At 42.3% G+C, this 24,825-nt stretch overlaps 1 protein-coding gene across 1 annotated transcript; it reads left to right on the plus strand.

Annotated features, from left to right (window-relative positions):
- LOC143286360 (uncharacterized) lies at positions 1-24,321 on the plus strand. The gene is made up of 13 exons (XM_076593900.1): positions 1-286; positions 1,814-1,960; positions 2,213-2,571; positions 4,078-4,258; positions 7,834-8,022; positions 8,618-8,763; positions 9,939-10,067; positions 12,305-12,407; positions 13,544-13,712; positions 15,322-15,381; positions 17,837-18,198; positions 19,499-19,628; positions 23,701-24,321. Exons 1-13 carry the CDS (start codon positions 235-237, stop codon positions 23,903-23,905), a joined length of 2,232 nt encoding a protein of 743 aa, XP_076450015.1. The 5' UTR covers positions 1-234; the 3' UTR covers positions 23,906-24,321.
- The last annotated feature ends 504 nt before the right edge of the window (positions 24,322-24,825 follow it).

Consider the following 24,825-nt stretch of genomic DNA (forward strand, 5'->3'; position numbering starts at 1 on the left):
CTCAGCAAGATAAAATTGTGTATTCTGCCACAGCCATAGAGATCAAAGGCCAAGAAGAGAGCTACCCCGGAATTCCATCTGTGAATTTCTCAGACAGATATGGTACAGGTTTAGTGTGTGTGTGTGTGTGTGTGTGTGACAATAGGGTCCTGCTTTGAAAAGTAATGACCAAAACTTTCGAAGCTGCATCACATTTCTGATCTCCTTATTTTGCCGCTGCTGGAGAGAAGTAAAATGTTCCACGTATTATGTGTTTTCGTCATTTTTCTTGGGCCACTTGCTTTTGGTAAGTTGGACGAATTTTCCACTTTATATTTATCCGTATACATATGGTATGTTCTGAAACTTGATTCACCAATATGTTTGGGGTTTTTTGTATAGTTTGTTCCCCCTATTCGACGCCATTTCAGTGGTGTTACCTTGACACCCTGTCAATCCCAATGCCTCATACACAGCCACACCAAGGCTCGCTCTGTCATAGTGCCAGTGTCATGCACTCAACACAGATCTATCAAGAATTTGGCCAGACTCTCCTACATTTCAGAAGATAACTCCACACTGCTGTTACTGTCCTGTCCATGTAAATGTCACAGTTGTCTTGTGTGTGTTTATTTTTTATTATTCTTATTCATTTAAATGCTTCTTAAACTATCTAGTTGGTTAGTAACCTAGTTATTTAGGTAGCTAGTTAGTTGGCTGGTTATTTTGTTAGGTAGTTTGACAGTCAGTTAGTCAGTCAGTTATATCAGGGCTTTATGTGATAGAGATCCCTGGCTCGAGCTGTACCAACACTAAAGCCATGGTGTTATTGTATCGGCAGATATTCATACTTTGGTCAGATGAAAGGCTTTCACCGTGTGAACAGCTGACTTAAAGATCAAACAGAGAGACTCGAGATATCTCCACACAGTGTTCTAGCTCTTTCTGAGTCCTACGTCAAATAGCACAGGACAGCTACCAAATAGTCACTTATCTGAAATGTCGAAACAAAGACAAGCTGCACAGTGTTATTTCTATTTCCTTCAGGGCTTTACACCTTCTCTTCCATCTGTTGATCTGACTGCTGAGGGTACTGATAGGGGTCCCAGGTCTGAAAAAGAAAAGTGTGTGGACTGCGTTAAGAATGATTCATTTTCTTTGTTTACAGCTAAGTTGACAAAGTTTTTTGTAAGTGGTAACCTCAAATGCGAAGATCTTGTCTAATTTACCAAGCGTTCTGTTGCTGTGTTTGTTTTTGTTGTTTGTTTTTCTTTTGTTGTTGTTGTCATTGTTTTGTTTTTGTTGTTTGTTTTTGTTGTTTTGTTGTTGTTGTTTTGGAGGGTATTTATGAATAGCGTAGAATTGAAAACCCCCAGTTATCTTTGTTCCTTGTGGCAACCTGTCCATTTCTATATGACGTTTATGTCAGCTTGAAATATCTCATGAGATTAACTTTGATCAAATATGCAGCGCAGAACACTGCTGAGCCTTAGAAAACTGGGTTCAGCCCATCCCTGTGTCATTTGCCAATGGTACTCTCAAGTTCTCAGAATAGGCCGAGACACATTGTCAGATTTCACACTGTACAGCAAACTACAGCAGACGTGAAAGAAACGTGTGGATGATGCAATGACCAGAAGAAACTAGGACCGGGGTGCATGAGCAAATATAACTGCAAGGTTGATATAGCGAAAACAATTTTACCACGTCTGCGCTATTCCACAGACATGGAAACATTCCCAACGCAAAGCAAACTTACCACTGCTAAGATCGTTCATGCAACCTACACCTGGCGATGAGAGCTGTGACCTGCCCGCTGTGTGTGAGTGTGCAGCAGGAAGTGATGACTGTAGCTTTGAGGCGGACACACCGTGCACGTGGCGGAACGTGGAGGGGGGTGGTGATCAGCTGGACTGGTCCCTTCACCACGGCCCTCTGGTCAATGGACCGTCCGCTGACCACACCACACACACTGCTGCAGGTTGGTTGTGTGTGTGTGTGTGTGTGTGTGTGTGTGTGTGTACGTGTGTTTGTATGTGTTTGGGGGTTGGGGGTGGGGTTGTGGGTGTACCTGAACGGACGTGTGTGTGTGATCACCAGTGTGGTACTTTATAACTCATCAGCGTCACATGAATAAATAAATCCCACAGATTCACAACTGTAAACCCCCCTCACTTACACACACACACACACACACACACTGTCCTTCACACCCTCACTCTGTTCTCTCCAGGTCACTACATCTACATGAACTCCGGCAGTTCCAAAACGTCGACGGTCACAGAGTCCGCCATGCTGGTGAGCTCTCTGATCCCAGGCTTTCCTGTGACCAACTCGCACTGTCTGCAGTTCTGGTTCACCATGCATGTCCCTTCCTCTCCCCCACAGGGCCTCTCCTCTCCCCCACAAGGCCTCTCCTCTCCCCCACAGGGCCCCTCCTCTCCCCTACAGGGCCCCTCCCCTCCTTCCCTGACCGTCAGTATGGTGGACAACCATCTGCAAAAAGGGATGGCCAAGTGGTCCGTGAGTGGAGATCACGGGGAAGGATGGCATCAGGCTGCTCTGCCTGTGACCTACACGAAGCCTTATCTGGTACAGTGTGTGTGTGTGTGTGTGTGTGTGTGCGTGTGTGTGCGTGTGTGTGTGTGTGTGTGCGTGTGTGTTCGTGTGTGTGTGTGTGCGTGTGTGTGTATTTGTATTTGTATTTCTTTTTATCACAACAGATTTCTCTGTGTGAAATTCGGGCTGCTCTCCCCAGGGAGAGTGCGTCGCTACACTACAGCGCCACCCATTTTTTGTATTTTTTCCTGCATGCAGTTTTATTTGTTTTTCCTATCCATGTGGATTTTTCTACATAATTTTGCCAGGAACAACCCTTTTGTTGCCGTGGGTTCTTTTACGTGCGCTAAGTGCATGCTGCACACGGGACCTCGGTTTATCGTCTCATCCGAATGACTAGCGTCCAGACCACCACTCAAGGTCTAGTGGAGGGGGAGAAAATATCGGCGGCTGAACCGTGATTTGAACCAGCGCGCTCAGATTCTCTCGCTTCCTAGGCGGACGCGTTACCTCTAGGCCATCACTCCACAGTGTGTGTGTGTGTGTGTGTGTGTGTGTGTGTGTGCGTTTGTGGTAAGATCCATGCCCATATGAAATGTTTGTGGAGGTGGTCTGTTTGGGTTGCATTCAATATTCCTCCAGTCTGCCGGTAGATGGTAGACACCTGTGTCGCTATTCTGGAAAATCAACAAACATATACATTTACATCAGTGATACATGCATGATAAGGAATTGGATGGTTGCAGGAATAACATAGACAGCACTCCATAGAGGGCATACCTTCGCCAGCCCTTATCAGCAGAATATTCCTGTCCGCGATCCCACCTCAGTGGTGAGAAAGTGTGTTAAATATCCTGGATCTAGACACAGAAAATAGTCACAGACAAAATATTTCTTGTGAATCAGTTACCAGTGGTCTAGCGCCCATCATTCCACTTGGTTTCACTGAAATCCGTTGCTTTGTTTTTATCGAGACACCACACAAACTTATGTCTCCAGATGGCGATGACTGCATTAATATTTTCACTGGTCCAGATGCCAACCCCTAAGATAGAATAATTCAGCCGTTGCTCCATAGGCAACACTTTCAGGAAAACATGTCCGTAGCTTCAGGCAGCATATTGCTGACAGACAGACAGACAATGTGGAGTGAAAACATGACTTCTTGGCCAATAATCAGCACACAGCCATTAGTCTTCACATTTTCATACACTGTGGATGAACGCTGCGCTATTGTGAGAAACTCCCGGCATAGTCGTCAACAAAGAAAGCCAGACTTTATTTTGATAGAAAGGGCAGTGAAATTATCATCAAAGTGTCACTGGCACAGGGGAAGAGAAAAAAGGATATTCACCAAGATAACAAAATCTGATCACACACACACACACACACACACACACACAGAGAGAGAGAGAGAGTTTGTCACAGTCACAGTCACAATCACATTTATACTGTTATTATTTTCTTTTTCTCTGTTCTTATCATGTTTATGGACATGAATGGACATTCACTGAAATGTCATTTTCTTCTGTTGCATAGCTTGTGATTCAAGCACAGGTAAGCAGAGCAGATGGCAGCACGATAGCCGTTGACGACATCACCTACACTGATCAAAACTGCCAGTATGTACCGTCAGATGCCAGAGTGAAACACGCTAGTCTCACTGTCTTCCATCTTCACCAGACAGCGAGCATAACCACCAGTCCTCCTGCCACGACGTGTGAGTAGCCCTGAACAAAACATTACCAGTGATAGTTCCATTCTTTCTGTCAGTATGACTGTATATTTACTCAGCCCCTGTAAATGGACAGCAGTCTGTCTGTTAGACAGAAAAGTCTTCAAGATGTGATATTTTTGCCTTGACGATGAATGTTGTTATTGTTGGGTTGATGGTTGTTTTTTTGTTTGTTTGTTTGTTTTGTTTGTTTGTTTGTTTTTTGTTGTTGTTTTTGCTCTCTTTTTTCTTTTTTTTTTTTTTTTTTTTTGCTTTTTTTTTTTTTTTTTTTTTTTTTGCTTGATTTAATTATTGTTGTTTTTTGTTGTTTTTCAGCATTATTTCTGTAATGCCAACACCACCCCTATCACTCGTTCATCCTCCTTTCACAATTAGGTCTCTTGTAGACTTAAACATTTACCCAGGAAACTTCCTGCTTTACCATTATATTTACCAACCTGTCAATCAGTCGTTCAATCATAATCATAATCAGTCAGTGAGGCGTCCAACCAGCCAATCAGACAAGTAGTCAATCAGTTAACCAGTTAGTCAATTAATAAAATGTCAGTGAGTCAGTCAATCAACATCAAGGTATATTGTTAATACATTTCCCATCAGAAGAAGAAGAAAGAGTTTTCAGTGATGTCGTTGAAGACAGCATAGCTGAAAAATCACTTTGCTTTGTCTTTGTTCAACTGTTTCGTTGTTTCTTTTGTTGAAAACCCCGTAGCTTTTCGGCGTTACGAAAAACTGAATCTCGACCTTGTACATTTGGTGTGCTTCTTGTGGTACATACTTCATCATTATATCCCATGTTCGTATCTCATGTCTGATGATGGATATACCCTAACCCATCCACTCCCCGACGGAAAGCGTTTGCATACCTACTTTTTCTTTATATGACGGGAACAGTTTCAATGTACTTATACTTAAAAAACGAATAAATGATTAAATAAAAACAGCACCAAAAGCACACATGTGTAAAGTTATATATCACATGTGTAAAGTTATATATAAACAAGTATTACGATTTTTCAAATTTAAACATCGTTCGTTTTCATCAAAAGATTAGTAAAACAATTTAGTTAAAGATCTCACACACACACACACACACACACACGCGCGCGCGCGCACGCACGCACGCACGCACGCACACACACACACACACACACACACACACACACACACACACACACACACACACACACACACACACACACACACACACACACACACACACACACACACACACACACACACACACACACACACACACACACACACACACACACACACACACACACACACACACACACACACACACACACACACACACACACACACACACACACACACACACACACACACACACACACACACACACACACACACACACACACACACACACACACACACACACACACACACACACACACACACACACACACACACACACACACACACACACACACACACACACACACACACACACACACACACACACACACACACACACACACACACACACACACACACACACACACACACACACACACACACACACACACACACACACACACACACACACACACACACACACACACACACACACACACACACACACACACACACACACACACACACACACACACACACACACACACACACACACACACACACACACACACACACACACACACACACACACACACACACACACACACACACACACACACACACACACACACACACACACACACACACACACACACACACACACACACACACACACACACACACACACACACACACACACACACACACACACACACACACACACACACACACACACACACACACACACACACACACACACACACACACACACACACACACACACACACACACACACACACACACACACACACACACACACACACACACACACACACACACACACACACACACACACACACACACACACACACACACACACACACACACACACACACACACACACACACACACACACACACACACACACACACACACACACACACACACACACACACACACACACACACACACACACACACACACACACACACACACACACACACACACACACACACACACACACACACACACACACACACACACACACACACACACACACACACACACACACACACACACACACACACACACACACACACACACACACACACACACACACACACACACACACACACACACACACACACACACACACACACACACACACACACACACACACACACACACACACACACACACACACACACACACACACACACACACACACACACACACACACACACACACACACACACACACACACACACACACACACACACACACACACACACACACACACACACACACACACACACACACACACACACACACACACACACACACACACACACACACACACACACACACACACACACACACACACACACACACACACACACACACACACACACACACACACACACACACACACACACACACACACACACACACACACACACACACACACACACACACACACACACACACACACACACACACACACACACACACACACACACACACACACACACACACACACACACACACACACACACACACACACACACACACACACACACACACACACACACACACACACACACACACACACACACACACACACACACACACACACACACACACACACACACACACACACACACACACACACACACACACACACACACACACACACACACACACACACACACACACACACACACACACACACACACACACACACACACACACACACACACACACACACACACACACACACACACACACACACACACACAGATTGCATTATACATACTCTCAAAATTGTCACACTATATTTCTCTACTGGAATTCGATGAAATTCGGGCTGCTCTCCCCGTGGAGAGCGCGTCGCCATCGTCCAGCGCCACCTGTTTACTCTTCTTCTTTTTCTGTCTGCAAGTGTATTTTGTTTCAGGTTGATTCAGAATTTTGCCAAAGACAACCCTTTTGTTGTCATGGGTTCTTTTGTGGGCGCCAAGTGCGTGCTACACACGGGACCTCGGTTTATCGTCTCATCCAAAAGACTAGCATCCAAACCACCATTCAAGATCTAGTGGAAGAGGAGAAAATATTTGTAAGTGTGCAGGCAGATCCATGCCTGCTTAGCTTTGTCACCCGTTCAAGTTAAAAACGTTCAAAATTATTGTTGTTGTTGTTTTTCTATCATTTCTCAAATTGTATTTTCTTGAGTGTCATTTCTTTTCCCAGGTTAGGTTCACATATGTGATTTTTTTTTCAAACAGTCAAATAAACGTAATACTTTAGCTGTAGTGAAAACTATTTTCAATATAAATAAAGAAGAACAACAAATCCGATCATGGAGATACTTATAACGTGCCTTCTGCCATATCCACTTGAGAAAAATAATCTTCAAGTAAAGTTTACAATTCATTATCGTTTATTATTCCTCATTTTTTCCACAGCGCTTCCCTTAGCAACAACAGCTCCCAGAAAGCCACTGGTTGACCCACAGCTGTTTTACACCTGTGACATGGAGGCCAGCTGTGTCAACACAGGTAACGGAGCGTTCCAGTGGCTACGTCACAACGGGTCAACTGACACCCATGGTACTGGACCTTCAGGCGATCATACCCTGAGTACCCAGGGTAAAGGTACAGAGGAGGTCCTCCGTGTAGTTATGAATGTGTTCATCATTTCGGTCCATTGTGTTTACCAGTGCTCATGTTGATGAGTGTGTGTACATGTGTGGTTTGTGCGCGCGTGTGCGTGCTTCTATGTGACGAAGTCTCAGTACGAAATATTATATCATAGAATGTTGGGTTGTTGTTGTTTGTATCGGTCAGAACCATTCAACAGCTGGATAAATGATAACCATGTCTCTCATCTTCCACTTGACAATAGTTTTGCTGTTGTTGTTGTTGTTTTGGATAGGGTAATGTTTCTTTACATTTAATAAAACAGTTGATTTCGCAAAACTTGGTTCATATTCGTCTTTTGATTTTACAGCCTGAATGTCTTCCAACTAGTCTAGTCTAGTTTTTCGTTTCTTTTTTATGAATACGTTCAGCATTCATGTGGTCAGCACGGCAGCTGACCTAAAAGCATCACAAACTGAACGAGAAACACGCTCGTGCTCGCGTGCGCACGTGTTCGTGTCCTTAAGTGTGTGTGTGTGTGTGTGTGTGTGTGTGTGTGTGTTATATTGTTTCAGTTTTAGTCTGACTGACCAGCTGTGCTGCTGTGCAGGATATTACATCTACCTACAAGCCAAAGGTCGTGCGGGTCGAACAGCCAGCTTCAGGACTGTGGAGTTACCGGCCAGTCACACTGACGTCTGTCTGCAGTTTTACTATCACATGTATGGGGCTTACATGGGCATTCTCCGTATCAAGGTATATAACGTCTGTCTACAGTTTTACTATCACATGTATGGGGCTCACATGGGCATTCTCCGTATCAAGGTATATAACGTCTGTCTACAGTTTTACTATCACATGTAGGTGGCTTGCATGGGCACTCTCCGTATTAAGGAATATAACGTCTGTCTGCAGTTTTACTATCACATGTATGTGGCTTGCATGGGCACTCTCTGTATTAAGGAATATAACGTCTGTCTGCAGTTTTACTATCACATGTATGTGGCTTGCATGGGCACTGTCTGTATTAAGGTATATAACGTCTGTCTGCAGTCTTACTATCACTAGTTGGAGAGGAATGGGCACTCTCTGTATTAAGGTATATAACGTCTGTCTGCAGTCTTACTGTCACTAGTTGGGGAGGAATGGGCACTCTCTGCATCAAGGTATATCACGCGTCTCAGCAGGTTTACTGTTACCTATGTGGTGTAGGAATGGGCATTCTCCGTATCAAGGTATATAAAGTCTATCTACAGTTTTTCTATCACATGTATGGGAATGATGTTGGCACTCTCAGGATCAAGATACATAACGTATGTCTACAGTTTCACTGTCCAATATATGTAAACAGCATGCGAACTCTCAATATCAAAGTATTATATAACATCGTACTACATTATATGGAGACAGGGTGGGCAGTCATAGCATCAAGGCATATAAGGTCTGTCTGCATTCTTATTGTCACAGGTATAGAGACAGGATGGGCACTCTCAAGGTAAAAAAAAAACTTCTGTCGGTGTTTTTTGTCACATATATGGATCACATGGCGACATTCACTCTGACAAGTTATAGAACGTGTTCGTATAGTTTTACTGTGTCCCATGGGAACTCACTGTTTTGCTGCTCATGTGTGGTCACAATCTGAAGGTTTACAATGTCTGTCAATTCTGTTGTCCCGTATATGGCCCTGATATACCTCTTCCATTGTCAAATTATATTTCTGTCTGAAGTTCTACTGTCACAAAAGCAGTCCCAACCAATTACAGAACTATTGGTCTGAATGTAAGGCCTGCAATGTTTAGTTTGACCACCACACACATGAGCCTGATATGTGTATATATGTCTGTGTGAACGCAATATTTTGATTTATGAATTAAGAGAGAGAGGGATGGGTGATGGGTGATGGATGAGTCAATCAAATCATCTTACAGCTGATGTCCCCCGTCAACCCCCCTACACTGCACAGCAATGTACTGTGGTCAGAGTCAGGAAATCAGGACAACCAGTGGCTTCTGGCTCAGGTCAACATCAAGTCATCATTGCTGTCACAGCCGTTTGAGGTCAGTAACAGATGTGCACGTCTCGTTACAGTGTAAGTTACTCTGTTTTCCAGTCTACAGCTTTTCGTTGTCCTTAAATGGAAAAAGGGAGGGTTAAGTTTTCTTAAGTTTGAGAGAGAGAGAGAGAGAGAGAGAGAGAGAGAGAGAGAGAGAATATTACTTAGTTTGAAGTAGTCTTACAAACACAGAAAAGTGTTTTTCTTCCCTTCCTCCCTTCCTCCTTCGCCTCTCTCTGTCTGTCTCTCTGTCTCTGGCTCTCTCTCTGTCTGTCTGTCTCTCTGTCTCTCTCTGTCTCTCTCTCTCTCTCTCATTCATGAGTTTCATAATTTTAGTCATGTTGTTCGGAGTGAAAGGGTATTCGCTGACGTGAAGCTGTGGTCAGTTTCTTTCAACACAGCCGCAAATTTGTATCATTGTAGAACGAGCGATAGTTGTTGTCTCTAATAGCTTGAAGCTTTACACCGGACAGATTAACTCTCTCCATACGAACGGCGAAAGAGACGACGTTAACAGCGTTTCACCCCAATTACCACCATCAAAATATTGCAAGCCGAAGGCTCTTATACTGAAGAGGTGAATGTTGACAAAGAATACCACAATTCTGACGACGGAAGCTAAAGGTTGGGTCATTCAGACACCCACTGGACATCCGAGGGGTCTGTGTAGAGGAGAAGAGAGGACTGGCCGTACTGAGGTGAGTTAACTACAATCAACCATGTGTGAATGAACTGTGTCACAGGTTGCTCTACTGCTTTTGTTACGGTGTGCCACAGTCTGATTTCCTCGAGCAGGGGAGTTCAAGTGCTTCTGTCTGTTTGCACGTGTTTTTTTTTGTACTGGTCAGTGAACATTTTTTATACTGGTCAGTGAGTATGTTTTTCTCTGCCTGGGTTTAACTGGCCAGCGACACACAGTCTGTCACAGGGGCTTGGGAGGAGGAGAGTGACGGGCCTTGACCTAGATGGACGGTGTTTTTGAGCCGTTGTAAAAGATTTAATTTTGGAGATTTTAGTCATTGTTATTCTTTAGAATTTGGTAACAGTGCTGTACAGCTTGTGGCATCCTTTCTAAGAAAGTGATACATCCTTTGTGTGACGGCTTGACAGCTGGATATTTTGAAGCTAACGTTGTTTTGGACTGCTAAGTAATTTTTCACACTGTTGGTATTACTGGTGTTAGTGTTAGATTTAGATCTGTTTGCTTTTGAGCAATGTTGTCTTGTGAATACAAACTAGACATTCTCGTTTGGCAGTCTTAGTGAAAGTTTTTTGCTCACTGCTGGCCCGACATTCTGAAACCGTGTTGTTTGACACTACCACATAATCTTGGCACAGTGTGATATTTAGATCTCCGATTTAGATCAACGTTACTTCGTAAACCTGCAGTCCAGCTGTGTGTGACAGTTGCTTCGTTGCTGTTTCTCTTACACTCAAACTGTGCGGAATGATATTCAGTCCGAGGAGACGGATCAACCCACAGTCCGAGGAGACGTGGTAGCGGCCCAGTCCGGGGAGACGGATCATCCCACCGTTGGAAGAGACGTGGTAGCGGCCCAGTCCGGGGAGACTGGAGCGGGACAGACAGGGCTGTGGTCTAGTGAGGCTAGTGCAGCCTCGAGACATGTGTCTTGAAGACTAAGACACGTCCGAAGAACTACGTAATTTGTGTGTGCAGCACAAGAGGTGATATGTGTGTTGACTGTTAGTTCGTGGACCCACAAAACATTGAACAGAAGAGGACATTCCCCAGACTCAAAATTGGATGCCTGCGTTTGTGTGTGTGCGTATGTCGGCCTACTAACTGCTTGGTAAGCAGAACAATTTGTGAATCTTTTTTTTGTTGTTGTTAAATTATATAGGCTCAGGGGCAATACCTTGTGTCTATTTTGTTTACGGAAGAGTGCGGGAGAAAGACTGAACTCGTATGTGAATGTTTGTTGCCTCCCTTTAGTCTAGTCTGTCTTCCATTCTCTTGCGTAACAGCTTTCTATCACTGACAACACGTCTGCTCGCTCACCGAGTCATTTGTCCCGCCACATGGTCACTCTAGATCACTCATTAGTTCACTCTCACTGTCACCAACTCCTTGTTTATTCACTCACTCACTCATCTACCCAACCACCCTTTCTATCCATTGGTTAATCAGTCAGTAAGACAACCAGTCAGTTAATCAATCAGTCAGTCAATCAGTAAAGCATCCGTCCAGTCCAGCTCACTGACTGTTGTCCCGTTCAACAGGTGGTGTTTGAAGGCACTGTGTCAAATAACAATTATTTTTACCAACTGGGAGACATGGCAGTGGACGACATCCACACTGCGCCTGTGTCTTGTCCCCTCAACGGTGAGTGTGGAGTGTTGTGTTCCTCACTGTTGTCAAGAGAGAGAGAGGTGGGGGGGGGGAGTGAAAAATGGAGAGAGTGAGGGGGGAGGGTGAGACTCTTGAGTGGGGGTGGGAGGGAGGGAAAGGTGGTAGAGATCACACCATTCAACAAAAGATTTGTGATTCGCGTCTGATTGCCCAAGCTCTAATGATCATGACAGTCGTTCACAATCTCATACTGTATTTCACTGTCGACGTACGATTTTTTCTTCATTTTTAAATATGTTGTGGACAACAGAGAAACAAGACAAAGGCACAAAAATGCATGCGTTAACAGTTTGCATTTCACAGTTCAAAACAACTGATGGTGCACAAAACAGAAGACTTTAGTACTCCTGGAAATGAAATGAGGATTTATGACAGTTCCAACCAAACATAGAACTAGACTGTTTTCAATTTATTTTGGCTGCACATTGTTCAGTATCAAAGTGTAGATTCAGCAGTGATTGAAAAGGAAGTACGTTGGGCATTATTTATTTATTTATTTTACATTTATAAACACAGCCCTTTGCCAAATTCTTAAGAGACCAAACACTTATCAGTAATATGGTTTTTTTTCTACGCCAAAAGAACACTATTGCTTGAAATTAACGGGGTTCTAGTATTTTTATATTACTTGTTGAAGAATTCCTGCAACGACGTCCCCAAATGTGCATTCCACAAAATGTCTTCAAGTGGATGAAATCCCTTGCATCACAGCACCAGCCACGTTTTCCAGTCGTGATTATATCCCCTGGATTTAATACGACATTGGCAGAAATTATCAGATATATAAATATTATTTCTAACCTTTTTAGTATTACATCTGGATCTAATAAGAATTTATCCGACAATTGATTTTTCCCATTTGGAGCAACAGTTTGGTTTGCACTTACGGTTTACATATATTTAGGCCAATAATGTTTTGCTACTTTTGTACTCATAATACGTTTTACCGTGTGTGCACTTTACTAATTAGGCAGTAAAATTAAACACCATGCAAAATCAGAATTGATTCAAACAAAATGAGTGCTCCTCACAGAGCGAAAATAACAGCGGGAAGAGGGGGAATGGTACGCTAATCACGTGTGGTCTTTTTGTTTGTGTTCTGTGTCCAGGGGACTGTAGTTTCGAGATGCGGTGTACCTGGAACAACTTTCCCTACGGTAATTCCCCTCAGTCCCTGGCCGGACTGTCCGACACGGGGACCTGGGATGTGGCGCACTATGGAAGGACCCCTGCTGGGGCACCCCGGGATGACCACACCTTTAACAACACCAAGGGTTAGTGTGTTGTACACGTCTTTAGATAATTAGTAGATGTGTTTTCCGTGTGTGGATCATACCTTTAACAACACCAAAGGTCAGTGTGTTGTACACGTCTTTAGATAATTAGTAATGTGTTACCGTGTGTGATCATACCTTTAACAACACCAAGGGTCAGTGTGTTGTACACGTCTTTAGGTAATTAGTAATGTGTTACCGTGTGTGATCATACCTTTAACAACACCAAGGGTCAGTGTGTTGTACACGTTTTTTAGATTTTAGTGATGTTTTTACCGTGTGTGATCTTCCCTTTTAACAAAAACCAAAGGTCAGTGTGTTGAACACGTCTTTAGGTAATTAGTAATGTGTTCCCCGTGTGTGATCTCCCTTTTTAAAACAACCCCAAGGGTCAGTGTTTTTGTACACTTTTTTAAAGATGATTAGTGATGTGTTTACCGTGTGTAAATAATACCTTTAACAACCCCAAAGGTCATTGTATTTACAGGTCTTTAGATAATTAGGATGTTTTAACCTTGTGTGATAAAAACCCTTTAAAAAACCCCAAAAGGGGTCAGTGTTTGTACACCCCTTTAGAAAATTTTAGGATTGTTTCCGTGTTTTGGTTCAAAACCTTTTAAAAACAACCCCTAAGGTCATGTGTTGTCCCACCCCTTTAGAAAATTAGTGATGTTTTTCCGTGTGTGTTAAACCCTTTTAACAACCCCCAAAGGGAAATTTTTGGGTCTTTTGTTTATTTTGTGATGGATTTCCCGTGGGTTTATACCTTTAAAAACCCCCAAAGGGTAGATTTTGGTGTCGGGTTGATATATTTTTGAGGGGATTTCCGTTTTGGGAGATCCCCTTTAAACAACCCCCAAGGTCAGTGTGTGCCCTGTAATTTATTGTGATGTTCTATGCTGTTTCAAAATTTGTAAAAACCCCAAAAATTTTTCAGGGGTTTTTTTTTTAACGTCTAGGGAAAAATTTAAAGATTTTCCCCCACGTGTGGCATCCCTTTTAAAAACGAAAAGGGGTCAGTGCGTATTGTCACTTTTTAAAATTTTTAATATATTTTGTATGTTTGCTTTTTGTGGGGACCATGCCTTTAACAACACAAAAAAGGTCAGCGGTATACGCCCTGCGTAGAAATTGGGAGTTTCGTGTTGATCATACCTTTTAAGAAAAACCAAAGATCTTTGGTTTTTCACCATATTTATTTAAAACGTTAATTCGGGTTTTTTCCTCTTTACAATGGGAGGAAATTTTCCCTTTCCCCACCAACTTTTGGCTTTCATTTCCGGGAGGGGGATAGCAGGGGGAAAACATGTCGGAACTATTTTTTTTAATTTCTTTTTTTAAAACTGATAATAATGACGATGATGATATGCATTGTGATTGTTCAATGCTGGGGAATGAAAAACACCAAATAACGAAGGTTCAAGGGGAGGGTTAATTCTGTTCAGGAATGTACCTGTATTTTAAAGGGGCTCAGCGAGTTTTGGATCTTTCCCGCTCGTTGATCAGCCAGGGGGTTCAAAAACCGGTGCTCACGGTGCATGTGGGTTCTGGTATTTTCTCTCTTCAAGGGGAGGGGACAGCTGAGGTGCACGTCCACACCGCCACCCTTTCAGCCCCGTGCCCGGCCGCGGGGAGGGGTACCCGGGGTCAGGGGCCCACGGGTCGGGGGGCGGGTAAGCTACCGGGAAACGTGAAAGCAACTACCGGGGTTTTAAAGTGTTTTATTTCTCTTTTTTTATCCACAACAGTTTTTCTCTGTGAAAAATTCGGGTTTGCTCTCCCCCGGGGAAAGAGGGGCGTCCTAATTACAGCGCCCCCCAAATTTTTTTTTTTTTTTTCCTGCGTGCGGTTTTATTTTTTTTTTCCCTAACGAAGTGGATTTTTCTCCCATTTTTTTCCAGGAACAGCCCCTTTGTTGCCGTGGCTTCTTTTACGTGGGGCTAAGTCCCATGTGCACACGGGACCTCTTTTTAATTCCCCTCTTTAAATTTGACTAGCGCCCAGCCCAAACCACTCAAGGCCCTAGTGGAAGGGGAGAAAATATCGGCGGCTGAGCCGGATTCGAACCAGCGCGCTCAGATTCTCTCGTTCCTAGGCAAAAACGCGTTACCTCTAGGCCTTCATGGGTGTGTTTTGTGTGTGTGTTGGGTGTTTTGTGGGGTGTATTTCTGTATGCACATAGGAAATGTGCGTGTGTTTAGTGATTCTAGTATTTGTAGCATTTAGCAGCAGCGGTTGTGGAATACTGTGGGGGGAGGAAAAGACCCCTTATCACGTATACATGAATGTATTTTTTTGAACACAGTTTGTTATGTGTTTTGTTTGTGTGTTTTAAAATTGGGGTGTGGTTTTTTGGGTTTTTGTATGTGTGGTTTCAGAGAGAAAAACAGAAAAGAGATAGGTTTTTAGGGATGGGCCCAAAGGGGAAATGTAAAGAAAGGCCACGTGTGTGGGGTTTTGGGGGTTTTGCGCGCGCGCTTTGGCGTTTGAGTTTTTTATGCATCCCGTGCACACGAATATATTTTGTGTGTTAAATAATAGTAGTAGAAGCAACCCAGAAGTAGTATGATTGTCAGTTTTAAAGTAAGGTTTAGTTACTAAAATTTTTGGTGTTTTTTTTAATAACTTTTTTTTTAAACGTGTGTAGAAGTGTTTCCTTTTTAAATATATGATTCTCCCCCTTGTGTGGTGTGTGTGTTGTCTGTGTCTGTGTCTGTGTTTTCTGTATGTGTGTGACGGGTTTTTCTGTTTGGGGGCAAAAACTCGCAGCCCCGACAAGGGTTGTCGCAAATTGATACGCAGTTTTGAGGACGGCCTCGGGCCCATTTTAAGTTTCGAAACCCTTTTCATTAAACTTGGGTAACGATTATTTTTAATCAGTCAGTCAATGATAAAATTCATTGGCACACCTTTGAGCTTATGGGGGAAGGGGGGGTTTTGTGAGGGGAAATGTCGGGGGGAAAAGGGGGGGGGTCCATCACTGTCGCTAAAGGGGAAACCCGGGGGTGTTTTTGGTAACGAGAGGTACTTCCCCGGGGATGAAAAAGGGAAAAGCGAAAATTTGGGTGAAATGTTTTTCCTTTGGGGGTTTTTTTGGGAAAGGGAAAAGGGATAATTTTTATTGTTTTTTGTATGCTTTTTTCTTTTACATTCCCTGAAGGTTTTAACGGGAAAATATAGTCCAAATGTATATTTTATTTCGTTTCCCTGCATTTTTTCTTTTGGGCAGGTCTCCCACACCCCCCCTACGCCCCAAAAACCATATTTTTTTTAAAATATTTATATATATATATTATGTGTGTGTGTGTGTGGCTTTTGTGTGTGAAAAAGGAGAGAGGGGAGGGAGAGAGAGACCGTAAACTGAATGGGTATACAAAACGGGGTTAAAAAAAGAATTATTAAATTTCTGTTTTAAAGAAAAGCATAAAAGGGAGTAAAAGGTTTTTAAAATCCCCTTTTCGCACAGGCCAAAGACAAGAGAGGCCACCCAAAAAGGGGGGGTTTTTCTATTGTTTTATTTTACAATTTTTAAAACAGAAAGAAAATTTAAAAAAACCGAAGATGAAAAGGGACAGTGCAGTAAAAGCCAGGAAAGCTGGAAAGTGGGGGGTGAAAAATAAAACGTTTGGACACAAGCAAAAAAACCGGGCAAATCTAAAAAAGGGCCGACAGGCGCCTATCAGCTTAACTTTAAAAATTCAAATTTGTTTTTTCGCCAAAAAATTTTACCTCCTCATGTAAAAGGGGGGAAAACCCGTCACTGAAAGTAAAAACTGTAATACGCTTTGTATCTTGTAAGCTTCTGATCTTTTCTCCCCCAAAAAACACAAAAATTTATTTTTAAGTGTAATTTTTGGGTTTCCCCCAAACAGCATGATATATAAAATTTAAATAAACTTTTGCATTATATGTGACGGGGAAAAGGACAAATGACGTAACTTTCGCGCAGCGGGAAATTTTTACCTGACAAATTTTTTTAAAACTAAAATCAAATAGTTTCAAAAGGGAAATTTAAGTTGTGTGTGTTTGTGGGTGGTGTGGGGTTGTGTGGTGTTTTGGGTTATAGGGGGAGAGAAGAGGGGGAGATTATCTATACGTTTCCTTTGACTGCTTGTTTACTGTTTGCAGGTGCTACGACACACCCTCGACCCACAACCACACCCATCAGTACAACCACACCCACCACTTACAACCACACCTACACCACAACAACACCCACCACCACAACAACACCACTACTACAACCACACCCATCAGTACAACCACACCCTCCACCACAACCCACACCTACCACCACAACCACACCCACCACTACAACCACACCCACCACCACAACACCCACACTCATCACCACACCCACACCCACCACTACGACCACACCCACCACTACAACCACACCCACCACCACTACAACACCCACACCCACCACTACACCAACCACTCCAAAAGGACGACCAGAGCTGCTACAAGTACAACAACAGAAAAACCAAGTAGGTTCTTGACCCAGTGTCATGTAAAATTACCAGAATAGCAGATAATGAGATAATGAATGTTTTAGGAAATATTCTGGTATTCCACCAGTGGAGAAGATCTGTGTGTGTGTGTGTGTGTGTGTGTGTGTGTGTGTGTGTGTGTGTGTACATATATATATATATATATGTGTGTGTGTGTGTGTGTGTGTGTGTGTGTACATATATATGTGTGTGTGTGTAATAAAGAAAATAATAGAGAACGTGGAGAGAGAGAGAGAGAGAGAGAGAGAGAGAGAAGCTTGGTCACTCAAGGATGAACACCCATACAGAATGAAGGAAAAGAGGCGGTGTGTGAAGTGAGAAAGAGCACAGTGAGAGAGGGATAGCAGACTAGCCAAGACAAAATTCTATATTTCAGAGGATAATAAATAAGCAATGGTGCGTTTTATTTTCATCCAGTCCCCACCATGGGGTTCTGCACTACACAATAAAAAGCATAAGCATGATGGTTATAGCACATATAGGAAAACACACACACATCAAAATATAAGAATAAAGCTGTTGGGTTGGGAAGGAAAAAGAGAAGAAAAACATGCATTCACAATTGTATTTCATGATACACACTTCTACTGTACGGGTATGTATATAATAAAATAACAGAGTACTTCAAATTGATAACGATCACAAGTATGCTGAAAGAGATACACATTAGTGACAATGGGAGAACAAGAGATACACATTAGCAACAATGGGAGAACAAGAGATACACATTAGCAACAATGGGAGAACAAGAGATACACATTAGTGACAATGGGAGAACAAGAGATACACATTAGCAACAATGGGAGAACAAGAGATACACATTAGTGACAATGAGAGAACATGAGATACACATTAGCAACAATGGGAGAACAAGAGATACACATTAGCAACAATGGGAGAACAAGAGATACACATTAGCAACAATGGGAGAACAAGAGATACACATTAGCAACAATGGGAGAACAAGAGATACACATTAGCGACAATGGGAGAACAAGAGATACACATTAGTGACAATGGGAGAACAAGAGATGCACATTAGCAACAATGAGAGAACAAGAGATACACATTAGCAACAATGGGAGAACATTACTCTTGTAAGGGGAGCGTGATTACATTGGTATAATAAGAGTGAAGATAAGAGAGAGACAGAAAAGAGAAAGAAACAGACAGACAGACACAGAGAGAGAGGCAGATAGAGACAAAGACACAGAGAGAGAGAGAGAGAGAGAGCAGAATGAATGTATCGCACTAACGTCTGTGTGTCCCCTTTCAGACCAGTGCCACGTGTGTCGTAACCTGCACTGTTTCACGGACCCCGTGACTGTCGCGTGCCCGCCGGACCAGCCAGTGTGTGCCTCTCGCGTCACCGACACTGATCACATGGAGCGGGCTGTTGTCAAAGGGTAGGCTTCTGTTGGTCCCACGTTTCTGTTCTTGGTGGCGGTGTTCACGTTCACTTCTGTTGTTGATAGGTTTGTGTTCTGAGTGGTATTGTTCACGTTCACTTCTGTTGTTGATAGGTTTATGTCCTGAGTGGTAATGTTCACGTTCAGTTCTGTTGTTGATAGGTTTATGTCCTGAGTGGTAATGTTCACGTTCACTTCTGTTGTTGATAGGTTTATGTTCTGAGTGGTATTGTTCACGTTCACTTCTGTTGTTGATAGGTTTATGTTCTGGGTGGTATTGTTCACGTTCACTTCTGTTGTTGATAGGTTAATGTTCTGACTGGTAATGTTCACGTTCACTTTTGTTGTTGATAGGTTTATGTTCTGAGTGGTATTGTTCACGTTCAGTTCTGTTGTTGATGGGTTTATGTTTTGAGTGGTACTGTTTATGTTCACTTCTGTTGTTAGGTTTATGTTCTGAGTGGTATTGTTCACGTTCACTTCTGTTGTTGATAGGTTTATGTCCTGAGTGGTAATGTTCACGTTCAGTTCTGTTGTTGTTAGGTTTATGTTCTGAGTGGTATTGTTCACGTTCACTTCTGTTGTTGTTAGGTTTATGTTCTGGGTGGTAATGTTCACGTTCACTTCTGTTGTTGATAGGTTTATGTTATGCGTTGTGATGTTCACGTTCACTTCTGTTGTTGATAGGTTTATGTCCTGAGTGGTATTGTTCACGTTCACTTCTGTTGTTGATAGCTTTATGTCCTGAGTGGTATTGTTCACGTTCACTTCTGTTGTTGATAGGTTTATGTCCTGAGTGGTAATGTTCACGTTCACTTCTGTTGTTGATAGGTTTATGTTCTGGGTGGTAATGTTCACGTTCACTTCTATTGTTGATAGGTTTATGTCCTGAGTGGTATGTTCACGTTCACTTCTGTTGTTGATAGGTTTATGTCCTGAGTGGTATGTTCACGTTCAGTTCTGTTGTTGATAGGTTTATGTTTTGAGTGGTACTGTTTATGTTCACTTCTGTTGTTGATAGGTTTATGTTATGCGTTGTAATGTTCACGTTCACTTCTGTTGTTGATAGGTTTATGTCCTGAGTGGTATGTTCACGTTCAGTTCTGTTGTTGATAGGTTTATGTTTTGAGTGGTACTGTTTATGTTCACTTCTGTTGTTGATAGGTTTATGTTATGCGTTGTAATGTTCACGTTCACTTCTGTTGTTGATAGGTTTATGTCCTGAGTGGTATGTTCACGTTCACTTCTGTTGTTGATAGGTTTATGTCCTGAGTGGTATGTTCACGTTCACTTCTGTTGTTGATAGGTTAATGTCCTGAGTGTTATGTTTACGTTCACTTCTGTTGTTGATAGGTTTATGTCCTGAGTGGTATGTTCACGTTCACTTCTGTTGTTGATAGGTTTATGTCCTGAGTGGTATGTTCACGTTCACTTCTGTTGTTGATAGGTTTATGTCCTGAGTGGTATGTTCACGTTCACTTCTGTTGTTGATAGGTTTATGTTATGCGTTGTAATGTTCACGTTCACTTCTGTTGTTGATAGGTTTATGTCCTGAGTGGTATTGTTCACGTTCACTTCTGTTGTTGATAGGTTTATGTCCTGAGTGGTATGTTCACGTTCACTTTTGTTGTTGATAGGTTTATGTTCTGAGTGGTATTGTTCACGTTCACTTCTGTTGTTGATAGGTTTATGTCCTGAGTGGTATTTTTCACGTTCACTTCCGTTGTTGATAGGTTTATGTTCTGGGTGGTACTGTTCGCGTTCACTTTTGTTGTTGATAGGTTTATGTCCTGAGTGGTAATGTTCACGTTCACTTCTGTTGTTGATAGGTTTATGTTCAAATGGTGATGTTTCCATTCAGTTCTGTTGGTGTTTGGTTTATTTTCTGGGTGGCAGCATTTACGTTCAATTCTGTTATTGTCGAATTTATGTTGTGGGTGGTGGTGTTTACCGTCAGTTCTGTCACTGATATGTTCCTGATCTGTGTGTCCGTGTTTATATTCAGTTCTGTTGTTGTTAGGTTTGTGTTGTTGGTGGCATTGTTTACGTTTACTTCTGTATTTTTAGGTTTCTGTTCTCTCAGTGCTAGATTTCTGTTCTGTCAGTGCTAGATTTCTGTTCTGTCAGTGCTAGATTTCAGTTCTGTCAGTGCTATATTTCTGTTCTGTCAGCACTAGATTTCTGTTCTGTCAGTGCTAGATTTCTGTTCTGTCAGTGCTAGATTTCTGTTCTGTCAGTGCTAGATTTCCGTTGCTAGATTTCTGTTCTGTCAGTGCTAGATTTCAGTTCTGTCGGTGCTAGATTTCAGTTCTGTCAGTGCTAGATTTCCGTTCTGTCAGTGCTAAATTTCCGTTCTGTCAGTGCTAAATTTCCGTTCTGTCAGTGCTAAATTTCTGTAATGTCGGTGCTAGATTTCCGTTCTGTCGGTGTTAGGTTTTTGGTTGTAATTGTTAGGATTATGCTCTGTTGTTGTTAAGATTATGTTCTATCTTTTCTTGTTTTACGTTCTGGGTGATGAGTTTTACTTTCAGTTCTGTCACTGTTTTCTTTTTTATCAATTCTGGATGCTGTGTTTATATTCAGTGCTGTCAGTGTTAGAATTATGTTTTTTGGTGGCAGTGTTTATGTTCAGTTCTGCCATTGTTAGGTTTCTGTAGTGGGTGGTGATGGCTACGTTTAGTTCTGCCAGTGTTAGGTGTCTGTATTGGGTGGTGATAGCTACGTTTAGTTCTGCCAGTGTTAGGTGTCTGTAGTGGGTGGTGATGGCTACGTTTAGTTCTGTTGGTGTTAGGTGTCTGTAGTGGGTGGTGATGGCTACGTTTAGTTCTGCCAGTGTTAGGTGTCTGTAGTGGGTGGTGATGGCTACGTTTAGTTCTGTTGGTGTTAGGTGTCTGTAGTGGGTGGTGATGGCTACGTTTTGTTCTGCCAGTGTTAGGTGTCTGTATTGGGTGGTGATGGCTACGTTTAGTTCTGTTGGTGTTAGGTGTCTGTATTGGGTGGTGATGGCTACGTTTAGTTCTGCCAGTGTTAGGTTTCTGTAGTGGGTGGTGATGGCTACGTTTAGTTCTGTTGGTGTTAGGTTTCTGTAGTGGGTGGTGATGGCTACGTTTAGTTCTGTTGGTGTTGGTTTATGTTCTGGGTGGTAGGGTTTACGCTCAGTTTTGTCGTTGCAACGCTTCTGTTCTGGGAGGCAATGTTTATGTTTAGCTCTGTTGATATGTATTGTATTGTATGGTATTCATTGTTATGTTTTGCTTTACACTGTCCATGATCTTACATTGTTTCATATATCTCACATCCTGTTTTTCTTTTTTTTATTCCTTTTTTTTTTTTTTTTTTTTTTTTTTTTTTTTTTACTGTTTCATACACCATTGATTTGTACCAAAAGCAAATACTGACGATAACTTTTTTTATTTTATGGAGGATGTGCAGGTCCGCTTTCTTCTCATTTTCGACGGGGTTCCATGGCTATTTTTAGCGAGAAGTGCACGAGCATGCGCGTTTCCATTTCTTTTCTTCTTTTTTTCCATATCACCGAAAAGCTAAAATTTTGTCGTAGAAATCGCTGTTCCGACGAAAAGATTTTTGAATATTTTGCGGTGACTATTTTTGCAAGTTTACAAGATGTATTTGGTTTTATAATTACACCCATTATTTGTTTTAGTAGTTTATGTTTACTTTCAGCATGTTTCTTGTCGTATATCAGCATTACAAATTCAAATTGATCCATTTTTAAACTCTGTCGAAATGTTGTCCGAACAAAAGCAGTGCACACCCAGTGAAGCTGGTTACGGTGGTGCACTGAGCACGTCGTCATGAAATACTTCTCGCTCTGCGAACGACGAAAAGTCCACCACGAAAGCGGTCTGCACACTCTCCCTGTTATCTGTAGGTAACCTCTTTCTGACCTTTCCGTTTGACCTTAACTTCTGAGATGGTCACATCATTAGTATTGATGATTTGTGTTGTTTCATGAGCAGGAAGAACACTCAAATGACTTCATCATCTTTTTTAACATCAGACTCACAATTACAATTGTTATAATAAAACGATGCATGTCTACCAACAGATGTATCAGTCGTTCCGAGTGCAAAGCATGGACACCTGGCGACCTTGAACTTGAAAACTGTCTCCATGTCGACCAGCTGGTGACGGGTCGTGACGTAGATTGTCTCTTCTGTTGCCATGGCGACCTCTGCAACAAGGGACCCAACAACATCCCAAAGCAAGAGGACTGGATCGAGCAAAAACTGCAGACTGCATTGATTGGCTGATCAGAGGGAAAGATTGGTCGTATAGACATGAACAGACAGGACCGTACAAAGAGTATTTATGATAAGACTATTCACAGTCATTTACAAATATGATATATGCTGATTAATTATTCATGCTGGTGATTGTGGTTGATCATTCACGTTGCTGGAATGCTGTTGTGCAATGGTTGTTTGGCAAATTTATGCATCGTCTTAATCTTGCGGGCGATGTAGTTAACGAAAATATTTTTTGTTCTTCTTCGCCTCTTACATTTTTTTTCCTTTTAGAAAGAGCCACGCGTTGATTTCTTTATCTGGCAGGCTTGAGATAATTATGAAAACAAAATGATGAACTGATTGATCAAAGTATTGATAAAGAATTAAAGAATTCCTTCATGGTGTCCTATCTAAGGTCGTCACTGAATACAAACTTTCAATATTCTGTCACACCCTTTTTGTGATAGCAGTCCTCATTTTCTGTCAGACCCTGTCTCTGTGTTCACTCCATCATGTGTGTGTGTGGGGGGGGGGGTGATTGTAGGTGTGTGTGTGTGTGTGTAATTTCCAACAGATTGAAACAAAAAAAATCAACCTTGGTGTCCACTCTTACCTGCTCATTTAGCACCATGAGCAATTCAGCGCATGTTAACTTTACCGAGCAGTGTTTCTTTCTGTTTTTTTAAGTTTCGTGTGCAACACAAGGACATAATTCAACTGGTTCCCCAATGGCTGCTTTCTTAACTACGTTTCGCTGGTCAAGGAATCCTCAGTTATTCACATTGTGGCCCTGTTTTCCTTTTAGCCACCCCACCCCCACCCCCAACACCACCGCTACCCCTCCATTTTTTCCTCTTTTTTTTCTTTACAGAAATAACTCACATCGTTGGAACGAATGTTATCACAAAGCCACACGATAAGCTGTTCACCTTTGAGTTCAGCAC

This window comes from Babylonia areolata, chromosome 10 (genome assembly GCF_041734735.1).
Source record: "Babylonia areolata isolate BAREFJ2019XMU chromosome 10, ASM4173473v1, whole genome shotgun sequence".
NCBI classification, from domain to species: Eukaryota; Metazoa; Mollusca; class Gastropoda; order Neogastropoda; family Buccinidae; genus Babylonia; species Babylonia areolata.

Bases quoted from the DNA above. Each gene is read 5' to 3' on its own strand.
- LOC143286360 (XM_076593900.1), top strand. From the start codon at position 235: ATGTTCCACGTATTATGTGTTTTCGTCATTTTTCTTGGGCCACTTGCT. The intron at 8,023-8,617 runs GTACAGAGGAGG...GCTGCTGTGCAG, and splicing joins CCTGAGTACCCAGGGTAAAG to GATATTACATCTACCTACAA. The intron at 12,408-13,543 runs GTGAGTGTGGAG...TTCTGTGTCCAG, and splicing joins TGTGTCTTGTCCCCTCAACG to GGGACTGTAGTTTCGAGATG.